Source organism: Gopherus flavomarginatus, chromosome 1, assembly GCF_025201925.1.
Source record: "Gopherus flavomarginatus isolate rGopFla2 chromosome 1, rGopFla2.mat.asm, whole genome shotgun sequence".
In the NCBI taxonomy this organism is placed as follows: Eukaryota; Metazoa; Chordata; order Testudines; family Testudinidae; genus Gopherus; species Gopherus flavomarginatus.
The window spans coordinates 126,991,934-127,017,443 of NC_066617.1; the positions used below are offsets into that span (position 1 = coordinate 126,991,934).

A 25,510-nucleotide genomic window follows, 5' to 3' on the forward strand; every position below is an offset into this window, starting at 1 on the left:
GTTTTTAAAGAAATAAGTTCCTAGACCTCATGATTGTGGAGAAAAGTTTGGAAGTGTGACCTGAATGCACCCTGAAAGCTTAGGAAGAAAGAATAAGAGTCCTAAATTTATAATTTTTTTAAGTAGAGAGTTGCGTACTCTGTTTCTTATGGTAGTCTGAGTGGTACGCCCTGACATAACCTTAGTCCCAGATTTGGACCTTAGCGTCCAAAATATGGGGGTTAGCATGAAAACCTCCAAGCTTAGTTACCAGCTTGGACCTGGTACCTGCTGCCACCACCCAAAAAATTAGAGTGTTTTGGGGCACTCTGGTCCCTCTGAAAAACCTTCCCTGGGGACCCCAAGACCCAAATCCCTTGAGTCTCACAACCAAGGGAAATAATCCTTTTTCCCTTCCCCCCTCCAGGTGCTCCTGGAAAGATACACCGACACAAGCTCTGTGAAACTACACAGAGGGACTCCCCCTCTCCGTTCCCAATCCTGGAAACAAAAAGTACTTTCCTATTCCCCCAGAGGGAATGCAAAATCAGGCTAGCGATCCAACACACAAATCTCCCCTTGATTTCTTCCTCCCACCAATTCCCTGGTGAGTACAGACTCAATTTCCCTGAAGTAAAGAAAAACTCCCAACAGGTCTTAAAAGAAAGCTTTATATAAAAAGAAAGAAAAAATAAGCACAAATGTTCTCTCTGTATTAAGATGATACAACACAGGGTCAATTGCTTAAAAGAATATTGAATAAACAGCCTTATTCAAAAGAATACAAATCAAAGCACTCCAGCACTTATATTCATGCAAATACCAAAGAAAAGAAACCATATAACTTACTAGCTGATCTCTTTGTCCTTACACTTAGAAACAGAAGACTAGAAAGTAGAGCTACTTCTCCAAAGCTCAGAGAAAGCAGGCAGCCAGAAAACAAAGACAAAGACACTCAATTCCCTCCACCCAAAGTTGAAAAAATCCGGTTTCCTGATTGGTCCTCTGGTCAGGTGCTTCAGGTGAAAGAGACATTAACCCTTAGCTATCTGTTTATGACACGCCCTATGAGCGAGACCTGCATATTAAGCTGTGGCCCTGATTTTCCTCTCATCCCAATAGGAATCAGCCTTACAGACCGACAGATAGAAATGCCATCAAGTTGAGTGGAGGGCCTTGCTTAACTGTGCCAAAAAACTCATGGATTTTTAAACTATTATGACTCTTTGGCATCTAGTTCTTGATATATGAACTTTGGAAGTTGGACAATACAAACAGTTCAGACTTTTACTCAGTAAATTATAGATATATATAAGGAGGAGAGAAAGGCTGTACCTTGTTTCCAGTATCTCATCTGAGAGTCACAATTTCTTTTAAAAATCAGCAAAAAGTGGGAGGCTGAATTCAGTATTGCCTCTCAAGTAACCATTTGTAGATGAGTTCAGCTAAGCAAACCTTTCTTCTAAAATGTTTTATGAAGTCTTCTATAATTTGAGCAGAACACTTCTTGTGCTCTCAGATAAATGTAGAAGAAAGAGTGAGACAGATCCATGACATCTGTTGAGAAGGTATTGGATGTCTGCAAATTTCTCATTAAGTACTAACTCTTTAATGCTTGACCCCAGAGTCAGATAGGACTGAGTTAAATATGTTTCTATGTTCTACCATTAGTGTCGTCTTATTCCTCAAGGCTGAGCAGGAAATTCCCTAGGCTAGAAACAAGTACTGTATAACTGAGCCCCTTCATTTTCAGTTTAAACCTTTTTTTTTTAATCTAGGGCATTTTTTCCCTCAATTTTCACCCTACCATTCAAATATATAAAAAATAACTTGTTTTATTAGGAAAAATACATTGCATGAGATATGTGTTATGATAATACACTAGTTTGTGTGTATACTGAAGCAAGGCTATGTAATAGTCTAGAAGATACACACAATAAACAAACTCTGAAGTGCGTACGCATCTGAACATACTGATGAATTTCACGTCCTCCATGTACACATTTCAAGCTGTTAGCTGATAAGAGTTTAAAGGTCTGACACTCTAAAATGGGAAGAAAACAAAAATCAGTATCAGAATACAATTCAGAACACAAGGAAATAATTGAAGGTTAAAACAAAAACAAAAACTGGAAAAAAGGATGAAGTTGAGTGTATTCTCTGCAAATGATGTGGCCCAATTATGAAATGTAAATATTTATAGGCTGATAGTTCTAAGTCTACAACAGTAAAATTTATTCAAATGAAAAGTTTTGTTTGACGATTAGAGATATATTGTTTTCTTAGGCCTGGTCTACACTACGCGTTTAAACTGGATTTAGTAGCGTTAAACCGATTTAATCCTGCACCCGTCCACACAACGAGGTCCTTTATATCGATATAAAGGGCTCTTTAAACCGGCTTCTGTACTCCTCCCCGATGAGAAGAGTAGCGCTGAAATCGGTATTGCCATGTCGGATTAGGGTTAGCGTGGCCGCAAATCGACGGTATGGGCCTCCGGGCGGTATCCCACAGTGCACCACTGTGACCGCTCTGGAAAGCAATCTGAACTCGGATGCACTGGCCAGGTAGACAGGAAAAGCCCCCGCGAACTTTTGAATTTCATTTCCTGTTTGGCCAGCGTGGAGAGCCCACCAGCACAGGTGACACGCAGAGCTCATCAGCACAGGTAACAATGCAGTCTCCTGAGAATCGAAAAAGAGCTCCAGCATGGACCGCGTGGAAGGTACTGGATCTGATCACCGTATGGGGAGAGGATTCCATGCTAACAGAACTCCGTTCCAAAAGACAAAATGAAAAAACATTTGAAAAAATTTCCAAGGCCATGATGAAGAGAGGCCACACCAGGGACTCAGTGCAGTGCCATGTGAAAGTTAAGGAGCTCAGACAAGCCTACCAGAAAACCAAAGAAGCAAACGGAAGGTCCGGGGCAGGGCCGAAAACATGCCGCTTCTACGCTGAGCTGTATGCAATTCTAGGGAGGTCCACCACCAGTTCCCCACCCCTGTCCGTGGATTCCGAGGTGGGGGTGGTAATCTCAGCCATGGCTGAGGATTCTGCGGACGGGGAAGATGAGGAGGAGGAAGAGGAGGACAAGCTTGCAGAGAGCACACAGCACTCCGTTCTCCCCAACAGCCAGGAGCTTTTTCTCACCCAGACGGAATTACCCTCTCAGCCCTCCCAAGCCACTAGCCCAGACAATGAAGCCATGGAAGCGACCTCTGGTGAATGTACCTTCTGTAAATATAAAACATGGTTTAAAAGCAAGTGTTTTTTAATGATTAATTTGCCCTGAGGACTTGGGATGCATTCGCAGCCAGTACAGTTATTGGAAAAGTCTGTTAACATGTCTGGGGATGGAGCAGAAATCCTCCAGGGACATCTCCATGAAGCTCTCCTGGAGGTACTCCAAAATTCTTTGCAGAAGGTTTCTGGGCAAGGCAGCCTTATTCCGTCCTCCATGGTAGGACACTTGACCATGCCATGCATGTAGCAAGTAATCTGGTATCATTGCATGACAAAGCCTAGCTGCGTATGGTCCTGGTGATTGCCAGCATTCAAGCAACATCTGTTCTTTATCTCGCTGTGTTATTCTCAGTAGAGTGATATTGTCCATGGTAACCTGGTTGAAATTCAGGAATTTAATTAAGGGGACAGAGATGGCCATTCCTACTGGGCTGTTTGCCTGTTGCTTAAAAGAAATCCTTCCTTGCAGGTAGCCAAGCGAGGGGAGGGGAGGAGAGGGGTGGAATGACGCTGAGATTTTTCGCGTTTGGCTAGCAGGGATCTTTCCTGCTACCAGCCACACGGTGGGGGGAGAAGGGGGATGTTTAGCAGTGATCTTCCATGATACTTGCCACGCGGTCGGGGGAGGGGTAAAGCGATCATCCCAGAGAATTGGATGGGGGGGTGGTTTCTGCTGCTGCATGTTAACAGGAAAGAAGCAGCACTGAATGGGATTTGCTTGGTATTTGGGAAAGGAGGGCACTGTGTATATGAAGGCTGCAGAAGCCGAAAGACAGTGGCTTACCATGGATGCTTGCAAGCTGAATTCTGCTGCCCGGACCTGCGTCTGTGAGATCTCTAATGCCAGAGCCGCAGGCACTCAATATTAAGATGCAAAATGCGACCTTGTAGTGAAATCACATGTGCTATGTAAGGTGAATAGTGTTGTTCACCGTGAAGAGTATAACCATTGTTCTGTAAAATGTATCTTTTTAAATATTTCTCTCCCGTTTTTCCCTCCCTCATGCAGCTGCAAATTTTTCAAGCCTCCCTACTCCATCTCGAAGGCTCTCTCAGATAAGGCGGCGGAAAAAAAAAAGACGCGAGACAAAATGTTCTTGGAAATCATGGAAGTGACCCGCAATGAAAGAGCTCATCTGAATGAGTGGAAGGATATGGCATCAAATTACAGGAAAGATGCCAGTGAACGTGAGGACAGGAGGGACCAACGTGAGGATAGGAGGGACGAACGTGAGGAGAGGAGAGACACTCGAGATGAGAGGTGGCGGAAGGAAGATCAGAGGTGTAGGCAGGACGATCAGCGGTGGCGGGATGCAACGCTGGGGCTGCTGCGTGATCAAACTGACATCCTCCGACGTCTGGTGGAGCTTCAGGAACAGCAGCAGGGTCGCAGAGTGCCGCTGCAGACCCTGTGTAACCACCTTCACCCCTCATCACGTTCCATATCTTCCTCACCCAGACGTGTAAGAACGCGTGGGGGAAGGCTTCATGCACCCACCCACTCCACCCCCATGGACAGCCCAACCAAAAGGCTGTCATTACTTTGAAATTTTTTTAGTGGCCTTTTCCTTCCCTCCTATCCTCCTCCCAAACCACACCCGGGATACCTTGTCAGTTCTCTCTCTCTTTTTATAATGATTTAATAAAGAATACATGATTTTTAAACGATAGTGACTTTATTTCCTTAAGCAAGCTGTAATCGAAGGGGTAGGGTGAGTTGCTTACAGGGAATGAGTCAATCAAGGGGGAGGGGTTCATCAAGGGGAAACAAACACAGCAGTCACACCGTACCCTGGCCTGTGATGAAACTCGTTTTCAAAGCTTCTCTGATGCGCACCGCTTTGTGGTGTGCTCTTCTAATCGCCCTGGTGTCTGGCTGCACGTAATCAGTGGCCAGGTGATTTGCCTCAGCCTCCTTCCCCGCCATAAAGGTCTCCCCCTTACTCTCACAGAGATTGTGGAGCACACAGCAAGCAGCAATAACAATGGGGACATTGGTTTGGCTGAGGTCTGAGCAAGTCAGTAATGTGCGCCAGCGCGCCTTTAAACGGCCAAATGCACATTCTGCCACCATTCTGCACTTGCTCAGCCTGTAGTTGAACAACTCCTGACTACTGTCCAGGCTGCCTGTGTATGGTTTCATGAGCCATGGCATCAAGGGATAGGCTGGGTCCCCCAGGATAGCTACAGGCTTTTCAACATCCCCAACTGTTATTTTCTGGTCTGAGAAGTAATTCCCTTGCTGCAGCCGTTTAAACAGAGAGTGTTCCTGAAGACATGAGCGTCATGAACCCTTCCTGGCCATCTCACGTGGATGTTGGTGAAACGTCTCTTGTATTCCACCAGTGCTTGCAGCACTATTGAAAAGTAGCCCTTGCGGTTTACATACTGGGTGCCCTGGTGCTCTGGTTCCAAGATAGGGATATGGGTTCCATCTATCGCTCCACCACAATTAGGGAATCCCATTGCAGCAAAGCCATCCACTATGACCTGCACGTTTCCCAGAGTCACAACTTTTCGTAGCAGCAGCTTAGTGATTGCTTTGGCTACTTGCATCACAGCAGCCCCCACAGTAGATTTTCCCACTCCAAATTGATTCCTGACTGACCGGTAGCTGTCTGGCGTTGCAAGCTTCCAGAGGGCTATCACCACTCACTTATGAACTGTGAGGGCTGCTCTCATCTTGGTATTCTGGCATTTCAGGGCAGGGGAAAGCAAGTCACAGAGTTCCATGAAAGTGCCCTTACGCATGCGAAAGTTTCGCAGCCACTGGGAATTGTCCCAAACCCGCAAAACTATGCGGTCCCACCAGTCTGCTTGTTTCCCAGGCCCAAAATCGGCGTTCAATGGCTAGAACCTGCCCCATTTCCAGCAGGATCTCCAAAGCGCAGGGGACCGCAGTTTGAGAGAATTCTGTGTCCATGTCCTCATCACTCTTGTCGCCGTGCTGCCGTAGCCGCCTCCTCCTCGCCTGGCTTTGCAGGTCCTGGTTCAGCATAGACTGCACGAGAATGCCCGAGGTGTTTACAACGTCCACGATTGCAGTCTTGATCTGAGCAGGGTCCATGCTTGCTGTGCTATGGCATTTGCACAGTTCACCCAGGAAAAAGGCGCGAAACGGTTGTCTGCTGCTTTCATGGAGGGAGGGGAGAGGCTGTACCCAGAATCACCCGCGACAATGTTTTTTGCCCCATCAGGCACTGGGATCTCAACCCAGAATTCCAAGGGGCGGGGGAGACTGCGGGAACTATGGGATAGCTATGGGATAGCTACCCGCAGTGCAACGCTCCGGAAATCGACGCTAGCCTCGGTACATGGACGAACACTGCCGAATTAATGTGCTTAGTGTGGCCGCGTGCACTTGACTTTATACAGTCTGTTTTACAAAACTAGTTTATGTAAAATCGGAATAATCCCGTAGTGTAGACATACCCTTAAACTCAGAGGTGGCATTGTGTTCTAAGTTTTGTTTTAGTTCTGCAGCAAACCACATTGAATTCCGTTCATCAAAGCATTTAATCTACTGAATACTTTTCCCCCCATCCTTTCATCCATCAAATAAACCCCGGCATTTACCCATAAAAAGTAATAATAGTTTTTTTGCACCAATTTTCACCTTTTTTTGTTGTAATAAACACTGATAAATTCCTGGGAAAAATAAAAACTAAAAACGAAGGGCTCTGTGTATAACAGCTTGTTATATAGTATACTGCTGAAAACATGGTCTAATCTCAGAGGTGAAAGAGACCATCTATCATAACAAAGAAAAAAAAAGAGAGAGCAGACATGACATATTTCATAGAGCAACAAAGTCTATAGAAGAATTCAGCAAAGGTGAACCATGTGGAAAAAGCACATCATGGCGATACAGACACAATGTATTCTGAAGCTGCTCATTTCTCAGGCATGTTTAATGATTGTTCTTATATAATTCATGTGATAAGGAATGCCTTATAAAATCCATGGAGAATTTGTTGGAGAGTACTAGAGACAATCTTGATAGGGATGCTGTAGTACGTTGAACAAGTATATGAACCTTTGGAGAGGAAGAGAAAGTCCTATGGTCTTCATGCTTGTTGCATTCCTTCCCCAAACAATTTTGAGAGCTGTGTAAATGTCTTGAATGTATCACATTTTTTTGAGTATTGTTGTTACTCATTGAATAAAATGGGATTGGAATAAAGCAGTAATAAGTTGTGTAAAGGCTTTTAAAGCCTTGTGGGGAGCCTTCAGTGACTGGATCTTTCCACGAGGGAATAACAGTGGTTGTTTGGGCCCAATATATTAGCCTATCCAGTATTTCTTATCAAGCTTGAATAATTTGACAGAAGGTAGGATCCTCCTGAAACAGATCCCATTTCTGAGCAGGGAAAGTACTCTCAGCTTAGTATAAAAATTGATTATAGCACTAAATTTCTTGGAGGTCACTGGTTACATCACCCTGATTCCACAGTTTCTTGCGTGTGGGAGTATTGCTGTGCCCATGTGAACCCTCATTGACTTCAGTGGAACTCTATTTGGGCACTGCAGCCTGCCCACATACAATGAATTGCAAAATTGGGGCCTTTGATGGCCTTCTTGCTTTATTTTGGGGGGAAGGAATATTCATCTTGGCCTGACTTCTCTTTTTCCAAAATGTGAACAAAATTGCTCAGTTATTTGAGTTTCATGGAAGTTAAAACTCTCTCTCTTCAAATAAATCATCTGAATTTTATGCACTAGTAACTGACTTAAAACATTTGAGGAGGAACTGATTACCCCTATGTTTAGGTTGTCCAACACTTTTTCCATTATAAAATAATTTTGTGATCTGTTTTGAGGAGTTTTCACACCCCTGTTGTTTACAGCAGGCCTTTGAAATTTTGCACAAAAAAAACCCTACCTCAAACTAGGGTCGTCTTTTTGGTCCCATGAAATTTGTTGTTTTAAAGACTTTGATGGGCATTTCTTAAACAACAATAACTCATAATTTTGGCATCTCAGTAGCTATAGCTGTTTACCCAGATCATGGGTACCAGCATGGGAAGAAGCAGTTTTCACAGAGCTGTTACTTACCTCACCCTGTCTTGCCCACCTGTATGAGCGATGAGTGCACTCTGCCCCAAAGTACCAGCGAGTGTTATTGTCATCATTCTGTGGGAAGTATGCTGTGCCAAGTATAGATCTGGTTCAGAGTACTTCCTAGGAGCCATGGGGAAACTGGAAGATACATTGTTTCTGAGCATCAATTTCTGTCTCCTCCTTCAGGGATAGCACAGTTACGACCTGCACATAGCTTGGGGCTTGGAACAAAGCCACAACTAAGTCCATAGGAAGTGCGGTATGCCATCCTCCCCCCTCGCTAATAAAAACCAATATGAAAAAAAATTGGAAAGCTTGCTCAGTTTCAGGTAGTTGAGGATGAAAAATTCCATTATTACATGTCTACCTTGATATAATGTTGTCCTTGGGAGCCAAAAAATCTTACTGCATTATAGGTGAAACAATGTTATATTGAACTTGCTTTGATCCACCGGAGTGCGCAGCCCTGCCCCCCCCCGGAGCACTGCTTTACCGCATTATAGCCAAATTCATGTTATATCGGGTGGCATTATATCAAGGTAGCGGTGTATTGTGTAAAAACCTTTAAAATCATGTCTTGTGTGTTGGAACAACCTTAGCCAGTTCCGCATCAACAATTCTAAGAAAGTTTGAAGCATAGTCAAATATAATTTAAATATCGTAATTTGGATTAGAGTATTGCATTTTTACTGCTCTCTCCTCTATGTAACACTCCTGTACGCTCTGCATTAATGTGCACCCAGTCAACTGGGTTAACCATTAATCTGCTCCATTGCATATATAGACTGTTATATTCCTCCCCAGCCCATTGTAATCTTTTATCTAAATTATACAGATTAGGTTCACTTAACTCTTTCTTCATGAATAACACTAATACTATTATAATTTTGTTTACCCATCTGCAGATTCTCTCTTGTTTTTGTCATTTTTTGTTAGCAAGTTGCTCTAAATAGTACTCAGGTACTTCTGACTGCCAAGGAGTATGTATAGTTTCATATCATAGTGTGTTTTAGATTTAATGGTGAAGTTGATTGATTGTACTATGCTACAAAAGTACATTAATCAAATCCACATAGAGTGTAGTCTTTACCGAATTCATGTTTGTACTGAGACTCTAAAACCACTATAGAGGAGGTTTTTTTTCTGCCAGTTTAATCTCTAAAATCCTTTAATAGAAGAAAAAAGATCCTTTGTACAACATATCTGTGCAGTTAATTTTGTTCATATGTGACATGAGTGGAATTCGTTTTGTCTTACTAGAGGTCCTGGAGAATGCAAGTTCCCACACAGGTATACCAGCTGCACAGAGAGGTGAGTTTACTTAATTTAGCCATAAGCCAGAACAGAGTGGACATTCCTGGGCCACTGGTCCACACTTTGGATTTGTCTTCATTCACCCAGGAAGTGTTTACCGGTTGCCTAGGAACGCATGCTCTGCTATGGCTTATTGATATCTGCATATGTTTTTAAAAAAATCACAAGAGATAGTTAAGATTATTTGCACTAATTAAGAGAGTCTTTCTGCATATAACTATATCTGCTAGAGAAGTAGTTCCTCAGAGAAGAGTTTTGTTGTTTAATTCATTTTGGCTTATTTTAATGTTAATTTGTATTCGTTTTTACAGAGTAATGTGCTAATGATCAGTTATTAAAAGGTCCTTGGATGCTTGCCAAAGTGTTCTCAAGACCAGTTTCAGGGGTACTAACCTAAAAACAAGACAGTGTCATAAGCAGAAAAACAACCCTTCAGTTTTAATTGTAAAAATGCCTTTTTTGGGGAAAAGTAATACTTCAAAATGAAAATACTTGCACGTTAAAAATTGAGAGGTTGTTCCAACTCATGACTTTTACCCTAACCCAAACCATATATTTTCAAGCTGAAGGCAGGGGAAGTGATTGATAGTTACATCCAGGAACTTTAAATTCATGATCAATAGCGCCTTGTGAAAAAAAGAACAGGAATACAAATTAAGATTAAATAGAGCTAAAATAACATTAAGAAACTAAAACTAGTTACTTAAGGTGAAGAAGCTAGAACAAGGTGTGATTTTATTTACACGTTTCCAGTGACAAAGTCATAGTCAGTTGGTTCACAGCTGTGACATCACCAGTAATCAGTACACTGCTTTGGACAATATAGGATAGGGCTGGACATTTAACTTTTCCTTTAAACAGACGTGAAAGGGATATTCATTCTTCCTCTGGTACAGAAAATTGCTTCATCAAAAGGATCACTGAGGTGGGCAAGAGACGTCATCCATATTTTTTCTTTGTTTTTTCTTTTGTTTTTCTGTCTGTGTTTTCAGCAACGTCAGTTGATTACAGTTCCTTTGCAGACAGATGCAACAGCTGGATAGAGCTCATTAAACTGAAAGCTCAGACCATAAGGCGTGGATCAAATAAGACAAGTAGGCGGCTGTTTCTACCACATTATGATAATCTGAGACATATCTCTGATTTCCCAGTGGTGGAGGGTGGAGTTTCCTACCCAGTAGTGGCATTGCAATTTGGAAGCACAACAAATATCCAAGCGCAAAAACTGCAGATGCTTTCTAGTGTCTGTTTAAAAATAAATTAATTTAGGAATTATGAGTTAGTAGTTTAAATGCAGAATGCAGTCTTTCTATGTTGCTTACTAAAAAACAGTTGCCAATAAAGTATATAGCTATAAATAGCCATGTTAATTGTATAACATATATGCATACACTCTGTGGGTGTAGGTGTATGTATAAACTTGGAAAATTTTTGGTGAGAAACAGGTAGCAATCATGTAGGTGACAGTCAAACCAATTATCATTAAATTAGCAACTCGTGAGTTATTCTTCAGTAATTCTTTCATTGAAGATCTGTCTGTTTTTACTTAAAATAGTCAAGATTAAGGTTATCTGAAAGTTGACAATGAAGAATTTTTTAATGGAAAATGCTGCACTGGGGAAACATGACAACTTTCACACTCTTCCTGTAGTAATTTGTTCCTCCAGCAGATATTTATTTCAAAATGTTGGCACCTTTTTTCCTTTACCTTCACTGATAACTGATTGTTGTATGTGCAGCTGCTAGCCTCAATGTTTTCTTTTGCAGGAATGCCACTCTTCCAAATAAATTCCATTGCAGCTTTTTGTCTTTTTGCATGCATTGCATGATAATTTCCTTTCTTTCATGACATGGCTGAACATCACAGGCAGCTGAATATAATCACCAAGCTATTTGGAAACCATAAAGAAGAAGAGTTTTGTTTTAAGAACACGTCACTGATCATACTCAATAGTTACTTTCTTTTCTTTTCTTTTCTTTTTCTTCTTTTCTACCTTTTTTAGCTGCTTCTCTTGACAAAGCAAGTCCACTGGCTGAAGGACACTTGCGTCACCGTTCTGTTCCATCATGCACCAATTCTACTGTCTCGGTTGTTAAGATGACACCTCTTTCTTTTATCCCTGGGGCAAAAATAACCAAGTATCTTGGGATAATCAACATGTTTTTTATTCGAGAAACCACTTCTTTACGTGAGGTGAGCTGTATATTAGGACTTTGCACTTTTTTGTGAATTGATAATAACAAAGCTAAATGAGTTTACTGTCTGAATTAACTGTATGGCACAGGAAGAGAGCTGACTTTTCACAACTTAGGCACTGTGTGCTAAGCGACTGGGAGTCACATAAAGGTGATCCTCTTACTTGTTGTTCCTCTCACATTATAAAAAGGGCTGCTTCATTTGTTTATTCTTCAAATTGGTAAGAAGTGTTACTCACTCATGTAGCCAGTAAAATAGCATTACATGGTCAGGGAGCTTCCCAGTGGTCCATTATAATTGGTGGCCATTTTGGTATAGGCCAAACACAGCACAGCATCCAGACAAAGCTAAAACCAGTAAACGGAAAAATGTATATCTCTTAGGGGGGAGGGATAGCTCAGTGGTTTGAGCATTGGCCTGCTAAACCAAGGGTTGTGAGTTCATCCTTGAGGGGGCCATTTAGGGATCAAGGGCAAAAATCTGTCTGGGAATTGGTCTTGCTTTGAGCAGGGGGTTGGACTACATGACCTCCTGAGATCCCTTCCAACCCTCATGTTCTATGATTTCAGTGGCTGTTGGAGCTCCTTTGGACCCTAAAATTGAGATTTGCTCAAATGCTAAAAACTGATCCTTAGTTAAAGGAAACAATCAATGGTAAGCTTTCAAAGCATGTATGGTTTTTTGGTTCCTTACTTAGTCTTATGTAAGGATTCACAAATTACATATGGCCATTTGAACAAGCAGCATTCCAAGCCTTCCCAGCCACATGCATCTGAGCTGCTTCAGGAATGCCATAAATGTTTGAAAAGCCTGCCACTGTGTATTAACCAGTGGAAGCAGCTTAGTGTTAGTGGCTATCCCATAGAAGCTTTGGACAGCCAAACTTCACATTTGAATCTTGCAATTTATGCCTTTTAATTTACATATCTTTAAAATTTAATTGAAAACTACATGTCATTTTTCAGAGTGATATATGATGTAACAATCTGTCACCTAAAGTCTTAGTTTCTCTGTGCCTCAGTTTCCCCACCGGTATTCTTCAGGACAAGGATCCCTTTTTTTAACTGTTTGCACAGTACCTAACACACTATTGTCCTCGGATGGAATGTAATACAGTTTGATAATCATAATATATAAAAATGGTTGCAATTATATCCACTCTTGTAAATTATTCTGAGCATATGTATAGTATTTTCTGTTTATTATTTATGCTGATGGTTTAGCAGTTCCTTTATGGAATATGGAGTAGTCCAAGGCCCTTTAACACTTTCAGAGGTGTTTGCAAAATTCTGGGTTTCAAAAAGTGAAGGGTGCCACATATCTGGTTTATCCTGTGTCTTTTAAATACTGCAGGGTACATGTAGATATACAAAATCTTTTCCTTTTGCTTTGTATCACTAGATTATTATACCCACTTACGTGGATCATTATTCTATTGATCTTTTTGCACTGATGCTGTAATCTGTGTAGATTTAGATTTTGACAGGGTATGTCTGATGCAGATGATAAACTGGTGTCCATATTTTGGGTTTCTCACTGCAGTTGACTTTCTTTAGGGTTGTTTGCATGGAAATATTGTGGAACAATAAAAATAATTTTGGCTTTTTATCAATTAATCATCATCATATATTTCCTGTTTTCTGTCTCCTGACCTCTTTGCCAGTGAGTGATACCTCTTTCTATAGTAACTGGGGTGGTCAAAACTTGTCATTCGGCTTTCTAAGATTAGCTGTGCCCCTTTTGCTGCTTGCCAGCGGTGCAGAAGCAAGTGTTCCTGCCTTTCATCTTCCATTCCTAGCTTTTGCAGCTATTTTGGCTCAAACACTATTAACTTCAGTTTCTTTCTTCAGTCCTTTCTGTCTTCCTTCAGGGTGGCTGTTAGTGGAGACTCTCTTCTCCCCGCAGGAATCATATGTGGAGCAGTACACTTGAGTGTCCTCTCTACTCCTCCTCCCAATTTAGTTGGCATGGCACAGCAGATAAACAAGCAAAAAAAAACACCTTACATTTTTCAAAATACGCTCTACATGTGAGAAATCCTTTTGGGTTCAAGAGAAGGAAAGCTCTGTCACAACTGTTCTGGCTCAGGGACCTCATTCAGCCAGGGGGTAGAACAGAGAGCACAGCTCTGTGTCTGGTTTTCCTTCCACCACATGCAGGAGAGACTGTGGAAAAAGCAGGCTGTCATCAGCAGGTGTTGGACCACTGTGACAAAGACTGGGCTGTAACTGGAATTCTTTACGATGATTACACAGATTCACATGACTTCTCTTAGTTCCTGTTTCTTCAGGAATGTGAATTAGTGAAAAGAATTGAGAGGCTGGCCTTGCCCGCAGCTTCATGTGTTGTTTCAGATCCGAAAAATCTAGTCCCCTGAATAGTATGCCCACAATTCCATACAGCCAGTTTTCTAGGGGGTCCCAACAAAAATGTGGACTGTGCAGGAGTGTCCTAAGTGTGTGGGTATATTCAGGTGATGATTTTGAAGAATTCTAGTTACAGGTAAATAACCTCTTTATTCTTTTCTTGTTTACTCATGTAGCAGGATTTTTTCATTTGTTTTTCAGCAAATGCTCATTCACCCAGAAGCAGGTGATGCGTAACTCTCAAAACAAGTTCAGTCTTTATATTACAGAGAAGTAAAATTTTACAGGTCACTTTGTACAGAACAAGATGTTGCTCCTCAAAAATATATACCAATCAGCATTCATTGGAAGGGAATAATTTGAAAGGAGGGAAACATAAGTAAGATATCCAATGCTGTTTATTGACAGTTACATAAAATCCACTTGTGTTTGTTTGTTCTTTTTAGGAGGGCGGTGTCAGTGGCTTTCTCCATACTTTCATTGCTGAAGTGTTTGCAATGGTGAGGGCACACGTTGCGGCTTTAGGGGGGAATGCAGTTGTCTCGTATATAATGAAACAGTGTGTTTTCATGGAGAACCCCAACAAAAATCAGGTAAATTGTGATTGAAATGACAATTTTTCTGACAATTAAAGACCCAGCTGATGTCATATGTAACCAGTCTTAGAGGAAAATACCCATGTAGGATGAGATTATTCTAATCAGTCCACATAACTACAAGGGAGGAGTAAGTCTCTTTTTTTTTTTTTTTTAATAGTTATGTGGACTGAGGAGAGATCTAGTGGGCATAATCTGACCCAGTAGGAGGTTTTTGATTTGTTTGGGTTGTTGTTGTTTTTTTTAATTTTAGAATTAAAGTTAACATATCAGAATGATATGGCAAGAACTTAGGTGAATGAATTTAATTGATTTTAGTGTTAAGTCCAAAGGCTGAAAATATGCTCCATAAAGGATATATTTAACTATTTAAAAATTATCTGTCCTTCCAGGCACAGTGTCTAATAAATGTCAGTGGGGATGCAGTGATTGTTGTACGTGAATCTGAATTAGAAATGGTACCAGTGCAACCATCTGCTGCTGTCTCTCAACCTGCAAGTGCTGGAGATGTCACGACATGAAGCCAGAAGAAGTGGAATGGCCCTGCCCAAAGTAAAAAGATCTCTGCAAAATGTGGGAGTGTTTAGCTTTACCTCTTCAAAAATCAGTAATTCTCCAAAATATTACAGTCAGCTAAATCTAAGACAATCACTAACCTTCGTCCATCAACTTTACATAATAGCCAGGGCAACGTTTTATTGGCAAGTACCCTGTAATTCCATTTTTTTAATTACTAGCCTCTGTGAAATCTTGACAGAAGATGAGGCATTGATCTAAAGGAATTCCATAGAGCTCCTGAAATAAAACAGGAACTTACTTGTGTCTTTTCTTTATGTAGTTGTTTGACAAGGCCAGAACAAATAATAACTCAAACAGTATCTGAGTCTGATAATGCTTGTTCATTTTAATTTACTCTTAATTAATTTAAGAAACAAAAACTGGAAGATAATTAAGAAACTGGAATCAGCTGCCTTTGAATGAGCAAGAGATCATGACTGGTTTAAAAAAATATATTACCAAATAAGCAATTGTCTGATGTGAAGTCTGTAATGAGCTTTAGTTCATGGAACTTTGAGAGGAAAAAAGCACGAGAAATGACTGTCTGAACTTAGCAGCATGCTAAAATGTTTTTCAGCTGTTTGTGAACTAGTGAATATTTTTATTGTACAATTTTTTTTATTTTAAATGTTCGATGTTGCTGCTTTGTAAGCATATCTATGGTAAAACAAAATAAATTATTATATCTGGTTCAGGTATTATAAGTTTATTTCAATATTAACATTTGTACAATGCTTTTTTGGGGGCAGGAGGAGAGAGTCTGCAAAATAATGTCTTAACCTACTGAAGTCCAGTTTTTTAGGGCATGATCTTGCAATATTGATATAGACAAAGTCAGAGAGACAGTCACCTGCATATATGGAGGCAGAATTAGGCCCTCTATATTTTGCTATTTGGAAATGCCTGGCTAAGTTGGGTAAAAGAACAGTTAAAATATTTTTATGACATTAACTTCTGCAAGTCAGGTTTCCTTTCACATACTATAATTGGGAGATGATGGGTACTGCAGGAAAAGGAAACAATCCATTTCTAGCAAATCTTTTGAAGACTTTGGTAGAATAATATAAAGACTGACTCTTTAGATTTGAAGACATGTTCATGGAAATATGTGTTGACAACATCTAATATGGAACTTGAATAAATGTGTAAACTTGAATGTAAATATTCTGTGTAGTCAGACCCAAATATCCCATTGTATATGAGCATAAAAATCATATTCCTCCTTTGTACAATAAATTTCTGTATAAAACCACTGGATTTTTGTTTGTTTGTAGGTCAGTATATAATAGCTACATGCTGAAGCTTTTGGAATGGCATGGCAAACTCGTCTTCAAATATAAAGAAGGGTAGAGATTAGTAATCTCTTTAACAAGTTTTTGAATTGGGTGCCCTTAATGGGGAGTTTGGTCATCAAGCTTAATTACATTTTGTTAAATTCTGTGGCAGCGATCAGTAAAGTTTCTCTTATTTAGGGTATGTCTACACTTGCAGAGCTTTTGCGCTGTACGTTTCACCAGTGATAGGGAACTGGTGAAAGTAAAGCACTGGTTTGTGTATTCACTTAATTCCTCAGGCGTCAGAGTGTGTTTACATTAACAGCACTTCCAGCGCCAGGAGAGCAGCGCTCTAGAGCAGCTATCCTACAGTGCAGTTCTCTCCAGTTTGATGGGTCTTGTGGGAAGGGGGCAGGGTGATAGCAGGGCATCCTGGGTCCCTGCACAGCCCTCCTCTCCTCAAATACTGATAAGCTCCAGTAGCTCAGCATTGCTCCAAGCAGGGGATCGCTTGCTCCCTGGAGCAGGCATTGTCACCTGGCCAGATAAGTAAGCACTTGCCAAGAAAACAGGAAGGGAGTTTCAAAGTTCCCAGAGCTTTACACAGGGAGGGGTGTATGTTGGTTTACTTGGCAGCAGAGCTGCTGGCTGGAGCGTTCACCTAGGCACTGTGGGATATCGTCCGGAGGCTAAAAGCTGTATAAACAGGAAGATGTGTCTTCACTTGCACATCACCACAAAAGCATCACTGGCAAGCGCTGTGTGCCTCTCGTGGAGGTGATTTTCTTTTTGCGGTGAAACTTCTGAGTTTCTGAGTCATTGACAAGTGTCGACGCTCCCATGGTTTTTGCACAAAAATGGGACTTTTCCCGCTTTAAATGGCAAGAGTAGACATGCCCTTAATGTCTAGAGCAGTGATACTCAGACCCCAGTGATTCAGACCCCAGTGATTCAGGAGCCAAATTAGTGATCAACATTACCCAAAAGAGCCACAGTAGTGTGAATTCATTGTTTCATTTACTATTTGTATAGATATATAAATAGTTTCACAGCAAAATGACTGACCAAGTATTATTTTATCAACTACAATTGATTAACAACATAATTATTAACCAATCAGGATGCTTTAACTAAATCTCACAGTGATCTTAATATGTGCTGCAAAGAGCCACAGGAGACACATTAAACTAGTGGATAGAAAAATGAAAGTGGCCTCTACTCACTTGACTGGCTGTGAGTGAACCAGAAGTTGACTTGTGCCAATTTACTCCTTCATATGAGTACAATTGATTGGAATATTTAGATTTTCAAATACGATTTAGCTGGATATTTTTATAAGGGGTAATATGTATGGCTGCATCTACTCTACATCTTCCTTGTGGCTTGATTTGACCTCTAAACATTTCCAAATGCCAGTCCCTGTCATAGCCCAGGCAGTGCTCCCAACAAGGCTATTCAGCGTCACAGGGTAATTATGCAAATAACACGGCATGGGTTTATCATACTAGACAGACTGGAGAAAGGTTAAATCTTGATCCACAACCAGTTTAAAAAAGTCATTTTACAGTTGTAGGATTCTCTAAATGTTGTTGTGAAAAAGTTTTCTTCTCATTTTGAAGTTACCATTTCAAGAAGAGAAAACTTTTTCACATTGTATGAACATTTTAGAATAGAAGAAAATTATTTTCTTCAATTGAAGTGGAAAGATGGTATCTCAACTGTCCCCATGGGCGCCTCACCAAATCAGAATGGCTATCCCAATGAGCTACTTATATAACAAAATTTCTGTTAAAATTGATTAGATGGGAGATTGGTAATGACAGATGAAGCCTTTTACATATAGATCATTGGTTACAGTCCATATTGTCTGTGATCCGGTGTGCCTGGGGTAGCCCTCACTGGAAATGCCAAGGTCAAGGCAGGCTGCAAAAGGGAGAACAGATATTGGTGAGTAACACTGAAAACTCCCCATCCAGTCACCAACTGTGCTGCTAATTCTCCCACACTGGTTATTGAGAAGCAAACAAAGGAATCACCCAGCCCCCTTTATTGCATTCCAGTTCTCTAGCTCCCAATCAGCACCTAAGTCCAGTACAGTGAGAAGTTATTTAAAAAACTGTTCACCTGTACAAAATGTTCTTCTGACCCCAAAGGGTCAGCCACGTTACAGTACCAGGTCTGTATAGGTTTGGATCTTACCCAAAATACCATGCTGCCAGCCAATCCTTTAGTATCTAAAACTGAAGGTTTATTTAATTAAAAAAAATGTTAAATGGTAAAAGTCACATACACACAAAAGACTTCAAAGTCCATATATCAGGTTCCTAGCTGTATTGGTGAGTTTACTGGTTTGAAAGTCCCTCTGGAACACATCCACAGCTTGGATGGGTCATTCTATCCTTTGTTCACAGCTTCAGTCTGTAGAAAATATACTCGAGGAAAGAAGCAGGACGGAAGATAAGAAACAGGACTGAAGACAAAATGGAGAAGATGCAGCAGCCTTTTATAGTCTTTTGCCATGTGTCTTGTGCTTCCGTTGTCTCAAACACACGTTGTCCAGCACATAGCTTGGAAGCCATAGAATTCTGTCCACAGGCAACCCCTGCATGCCTTGCTGAGTCATAAGGTGTATCTCTTGCCTTCTGTCAAGGGGTCAGTTGTATAGCTGATGGTCCTTAATGGGCCACCAAGCAGGCTAGGCAGTGCTGATGCCAAACTGTCTGGGGGGTGTCACCTAGAAGCATAGCACAAGTTTTGAAATACAGACATACATACATATCTATAAACCATGATGCAAACAAACAAGATAATCATATCTGTCAAATTATAACATTTTTGCTGATATTTAAATGGCCTATCTGGCATAACTCACTGCAATTTTACAATATTGATATGCATAATATCCTTCAGTGTCTAGATTCCATACAGTGTGCTCCATCCAGTTTGGCAGACAGACTAGGTCAACTGGCCAGAGAACTATACTTTCTTCTCATATTGGTCCTTCCAGGGTTGTGAGGAACTCTGGCATACAATGTTGACAAGTTGTCCCAGAAGACTGGTAATTCGTATCCTCCCACTTTTATCTTCACTGAATCTTCTACCTACCCCATTATGTCTGGAATCTTTTTCCTGACATTCTTTAGCATGCCTCCAAGCTCTTGTTGGAGTCCCTCCTCCCAAGTTCTACTTTTATCATAATGATTAGAAATCCTAATCTTTTGACAAAGAATAAATGTAAATTTTTAAAAAATTTCAAGAAAAACAGTGAAATTTGTATGCTATGTACTAATCATAGAAGATTAGAGTTGGAAGAGACCTCAGGAGGTCATCTAATCCAACTCCCTGCTCAGAGCAGGACCAACCCCAATTAAATCATCCCAGACGGGTTTTGTCAAGCCAGGCCTTAAAAACCTCTAAGGATGGAGATTCCAGTATCTCCCTAGGTAACCCACTCCAGTGCTTCACCACCCTCCTAGTGAAATAGTTTTTCCAAATATCCAACCTAGACCTCCCATACAACTTGACCTCCCATACTACAACTACAACCATTGCTCCTCATTCTGTCATCTGCCACCACTGAGAACAGCCCAGCTCCATCCTCTTTGGAAGCCCTCTTCAGGTAGTTGAAGTTCTGCAGACTAAATAAACCCAGTTCCCTCAGCCTCTTCTTATAAGTCATGTGTCCCAGCCCCCTAATCATTTTCATTTGCCCTCTGCTGGACTCTCTCCAGTTTATCCACATCCTTTCTGTAATGGGGGGCCCAAAATGACACAATACTCCAGATGTGGCCTCACCAGTGCTGAATAGAGGGGAATAATCACTTCCCCCTGATGGGATTGGGATGATGAAGTGGGATTCCCTCCCACTTCATTCTCTATTTGTTCATTTAGTTTGTAAGGTCTTTAGGGTGGGGACCCTGTCTCCTCCATATTCATTAAAAGCCTCATGTAGTGTTAGCACCATATAACGGTGGAAAAGTGTGGGGAAGCTGACTAACAATGTGCTGTTGATAAACAGATGTTCATTTTAGTGCTATCAAACTGACATTTTTCATAAACAAAAAATAAACTATTAACATTCTTATGGTCTTTATATATAATCTATAGATAGAATATTTCTGATTGGACTAATATTTTAACATCAAATAGCATTCTTTTATAGAAAATACATGGAGAGAGTGTGTGTATAATAACCTAATTTAAATACTAAAATAGATTTTTATATATGAAAATGATTTTTCCATATCAATATTCAGAGCTGAGAAGCAAGCTACAGTACTTGATTTATCTAAAATGTTCTATGTGTCCATCAGCTGATTTTCCTTGCTGCAAGTTGTAATACGAAAAGAGTTTTAGTGATGGCATTCTTGTTTCGTCTATTTTTGGAGATTAAATGAATTTGGCAATTGTGCAAAATTTCCTTTTATTTGAAAACATGAATCATTTCAGTTGGGGTTATAGAATTTGACTTCCTTTTTACATCTTGAATTGTTGTGCAGTTGAAGGCAAAATTAAAAGTTTAGCGAAATGTGGACTCTGCTTTACTTTTCCAAAACAAGAATAAATCCAGCAAGGATTTTGTCTTATTTTTAGACAATCCTTGTTCTGTTCACTTGCAGTTATCTATTCCCCTTTTGCTTGGCGACATTATGTAATTTCTCCTCTTCAAGCATGAACAACTTAACTAAATTCATGATCTTTTACACACTAGATAGTGTGATGCAGTTCACAGCCCTCACAGGAGACTGAGGAAGGAAAGGAAAGCCCCTACCCATCAGCAGCTGCCAAGCATGCTCCAGATGGAGGATCTCCTTAAAAGGGCACACCGATAGACAAGTTGGGGAGGGGATGAAGGAGGCCCTGTCTTGTTCCGTCCAGTCCTGAGAAAGCCAGTTTATAGCTTCTGGAGGCAAAGCAATCCACAAGCAAGGGTTTGAGCAGGGGGTAAGACCCAACCTGGAGGAAGGCTCCTGTATTCTCTCTCACACCCTAACCCCTTCCCACACTCCACACCCCTCAACCCCAGCCTGGAGGCCACTCCTGCACCCCAAGCCCCTCATCTCTGGTGTCTGCACCCCCAGCCGGAGCCCTCACTCCCTCCCACAACCCAACTCCATGCCCCAGCCTGGTGAAAATGAGCGAGTGAGCAAGGGTAGGGGAGAGCGAGCAATGGAGGGAGGGGATGGAGTGAGCGGGGGCAGGGCCTTAGAAAAGAGGCAGGGCAGGGGTGTTTGGTTTTCTGCAATTAGAAAGTTGGCATCCCTAATTTTGAGGTATCTGATTTTTCAGAGAAGTGTTTAGCACTTGCTGAAAATCAAACGCCTGTGTGGTGTCTCAATTTGGGCACTCAAAATCACTAGCCTCTTTTGAAAATCCTAGGCAAGCTATTTTCACTATAAGTGGAGTCTCAGTGTACTGTAGCCACTCTATAGTGATTGTTGTAGAACACTAGAGTCCCATCTGCACTCTGTGGGAGACCTACAGAGCACTAGCAGCAGAGGTGCAGTGTACTCTGCTTGAGAAACCTGGGGACAGCATGTGTCATGCTTCCCCTGCCAGCCACCCAGGGCCGGTGCAATCATTTAGGCAAACTAGGCAGCTGCCTAGGGTGCCTAGTGGTTGGGGCTGCCTAAAAGCCCCCTCAGGTGAGGAGGTGGAGGTGAGCTGGGTGGGGGGGCGTGCGGAGAGGGTTGCCCACAATAACGAAGCTGGAGTGCACAGGGGAACCTCTCCCTGCTCCAGCTCACCTCCGCTCTGCCTCCTCCCCTGAGCACACAGCCCAGCTCTAAGTCTCCTCCAATCAGCACAGCAAGCCTGGGCAGGGAGGAGAATTAGAGCAGCACCAAGGTGCTCAGTGGAGGAGGTGGAGTCAAGGTGAGCTGGGGCGGGCTACTCAGGCAGGGCTTAGTTTTCGCAGGAGGTCTCCCCAGGCAGGGTTAGCTGCCAGGGGGGGAAGTCTCCCCAGGCAGGGTTAGCTGCCGGGGGGTGGGAATGGGGGAAGTCTCCCCAGGCAGGGTTAGCTGCCATGGGGGACCGGGGGGAGAGAGGGATTAGCTGTCGCGGTGGGGGGTGTAGCTGCTGCAGGGGGGCTCCCCGGATGGGGAGGGCTGAGTTAGCTGCCATGCGGGGATTAGCTGGGTGGGGTGCAAGGTGGAAGTTTCGCCTAGGGCACAAAACTTCCTTGCACCGGCCCTGCAGCCACCCACCAGACTGCTGTGAGGGGAATACAATCCTCTGGATCCCTAGGTGGTTTAAGCATCTGTCCACCCACTACCCCATGTATTCCACACTACCTAGTCTTGGGAGCTCTAGGTACACACGTGGACTTCAGACCCCTTAACATTCCCTCCTGAGAGCTAGAAGCAGCTGTCCAGCCCTTGGGGAGAGTGCAGACTTAAACACCCTCTGCCTGGAATCCCACAGAACATGATATGCTTCTGGTTTACTGTTTTAACTCTCAGGACACACGTGACAGTTGTGAAGCAAATAGCAGTTAGTTTTCAAAGGATTTTATCACCATTGCTCTTTTATACTTAGATAAAGAACAAGAGAGTACAGATCATATAGAACATAACTAGCACCCTGTCATAAACAGATGGTTAAGGGTTAATGTCTCTTTTACCTGTAAAGGGTTAAGAAGCTCAGTAAACCTGGCTGACACCTGGCCAGAGGACCAATAGGGGGACAAGATACTTTCAAATCTTCCTGGAGGGAAGTCTTTGTACTTTTTGTTTTGTTCATTGTTCGCTCTTCGGACTGAGAGGGATGGGACATCATTCCAGGTTTTCCCAATCTTTCTGAATTAGTCTTTCATGTTTCAAAATTGTAAGTAATAGCTAGGCAAGGTGGATTAGTCTTATGTTTGTTTTCTCAACTAGTAAAGGTTTCTTTTGCTGGAAGGATTTTTTACCTCTGTTTGCTGTAATTTTGAATCTAAGGCTGGGGGGGTGGTCCCTCTACTGTATATGAATCTGAGTACCCTGTAAAGCATTTTCCATCATGATTTTACAGAGATAACTTTTACCCTTTTTTTTTAATTAAAAGCTTTCTTTTTAAGAACCTGATTGATTTTTCCTTGTTTTAAGATCCAAGGGATTGGGTCTGAACTCACCAGGGGATTGGTGTGGGGAAGGGAGGGAGGATGGTTAATTCCTCCTTGTTTTAAGATCCAAGGAGTTTGGATTGGTGTGAAGCCTTTCAAGACAACCCAGGGTGGGGAAAGTCTGGGGGGGAAAGGAGGGAGATGGTTAATTTCTCCTTGTTTTAAGACCCAAGGGTTTGGGTCTGGGTTCTCCAGGGAAGGTTTTGGGGGAACAGAAAGTGTGCCAGACACTAAATTCTGGCTGGTGGCAGCGTACCAGACCTAAGCTAGTAATTAAGCTTAAAAGTGTTCATGCAGGTCCCCACTTCTTGTACTCTAAAATTCAAAGTGGGAAAAAAACCTTGACACACCCTATATTCAATGTCCCTCTTCCTTTGAGAAACCATCTGTGTCTAGAAAAGCAGGCAGGCCTCCTATACCCACATGCTGTATTGCTTTACCTTTCTCTTGAGCTGGATAAAAAATGGTCCAAGACCCCAAATTGATCTGATCCTCTCTTTTTATACTTTCCAGTGTCCTCTGTCAGGTGATGCCCTTGCAGCTTCCCCAGGTGATTACAGGCCCCTGCCAGATGACTTCATTGTCAGCATGACCTCTTCCCTGACAAGCCACTGCTCTTGGCTGGGAGCCAGCCAGTCTGTTTAGAGCTATTACATTTCAACAAGAGAACACTCAATATCAATGACCCTCTTTTGTTATTATTTTGCCACCAGCCTTTGGAATTTCAGCCCAACCGGGAGGCAAACACACTACCGAGAAGGCAAGAGGCTACCCTTTCAAAATGGAGTTTGCAACTGGGTAAAGATACATCCAGAGAGTTCATGATTTCATGCAGAATTAATAAGTTGTACAGACAAATTCTGCAGTTCATCACAGCATGATACTCTTCAGTGTGGGAGAGAGGAGCACCAGCAGCATAGGGAAGTACACCATGATCCATGTAGCAAAGGGGGGAAAGAAAAGAGAGCCATCCTGGAAGAACAGCCAGCAGTGGGGTGAGCCAGAGTTGTTCCTAGTGCTTTGCACTGCAGGTGGGAGGGCTATAGCAGTGGGAAATGCAGCAGCCCAAGGTACTGAAGTCAATTAGATAACGTAGCAGCTGGGGAGGAGGAAGCTGCCCTGTATAGTTCCTAAAGTTTTCCAAAGCTGGGACTTGTCACACAATGTAGGTCTAAAATGCTGCATAGTAAACCTGGTCTTGATACTGATTAGTCCTTTAGCTTCTCATTAACTGCAGATCATCCACCTTTGCAGCTTCCAGTTGATCTCAGCTGTGCTTGTCTCTGCCCAGTACCAGGAACTGGCTGTTTTCTTTACCACTCATCCTCTGTCTGAATCACCCTGAAAAGAAGGCTATTTCTTTTACCCTAAGCAAGCCAGCTCTAGCTTAACTGAAGGGATCCTTGACTAACTAAATTAAATGTTCTCCTTTTTGCTAGAAGATGGGGGAAAAAAATTTCAAGATACCTCTGAGGTACGGGCCAAGCTGCCTGTGTTATCTCCTCCTGAGCACTTCTGATAAAGCAAAGAATGCAAATCAAAAACAGGAGAAACTCTCAAGCAGGGATAGTTGCAGTGACTCAAAAGAGAGGGAACAAATGAACGAACTGTAAGTACGCTTACACTAGAACTTAATTGCATTTGTGCACATTCCTTCCCTTCTTCTTTCCTTAGTTTGTATCAGAAACAATCCCTAAAGAAGAGATTATGTTCAAAGGGAAACTTCCACCAACAGCTTGGAAAGTTCAAACACATCAATGAGCTCAGAATATCTGAAAGTCAGGTCCCTTGTTTAGGTGCTCAAGCATGGATTCAGG

The 25,510-nt window shown here is 42.0% G+C and overlaps 2 protein-coding genes across 3 annotated transcripts in view; both read left to right on the forward strand.

Moving 5' to 3' along the window:
• The window catches only part of C2CD5 (C2 calcium dependent domain containing 5), a 109,210-nt gene extending 92,641 nt beyond the window's left edge, over window positions 1–16,569 (forward strand). Inside the window, exons 26-30 of one of the 2 annotated variants that reach the window (XM_050968788.1) lie at window positions 9,547–9,597; window positions 10,593–10,694; window positions 11,604–11,794; window positions 14,610–14,756; window positions 15,152–16,569. In XM_050968788.1, coding sequence (XP_050824745.1) covers window positions 9,547–9,597; window positions 10,593–10,694; window positions 11,604–11,794; window positions 14,610–14,756; window positions 15,152–15,280 — 620 coding nt within the window. In that variant the 3' untranslated portion in view covers window positions 15,281–16,569. The remainder of the gene's footprint in view (window positions 1–9,546; window positions 9,598–10,592; window positions 10,695–11,603; window positions 11,795–14,609; window positions 14,757–15,151) is intronic. The other variant, XM_050968779.1, reaches the window with a different exon arrangement.
• Window positions 1,861–8,758, forward strand: LOC127058989 (uncharacterized). Its single transcript, XM_050969557.1, has 2 exons — window positions 1,861–3,203; window positions 4,235–8,758. Exons 1-2 carry the CDS (start codon window positions 2,534–2,536, stop codon window positions 4,339–4,341), a joined length of 777 nt encoding a protein of 258 aa, XP_050825514.1. The 5' UTR covers window positions 1,861–2,533; the 3' UTR covers window positions 4,342–8,758.
• Window positions 16,570–25,510: the final 8,941 nt, after the last annotated feature.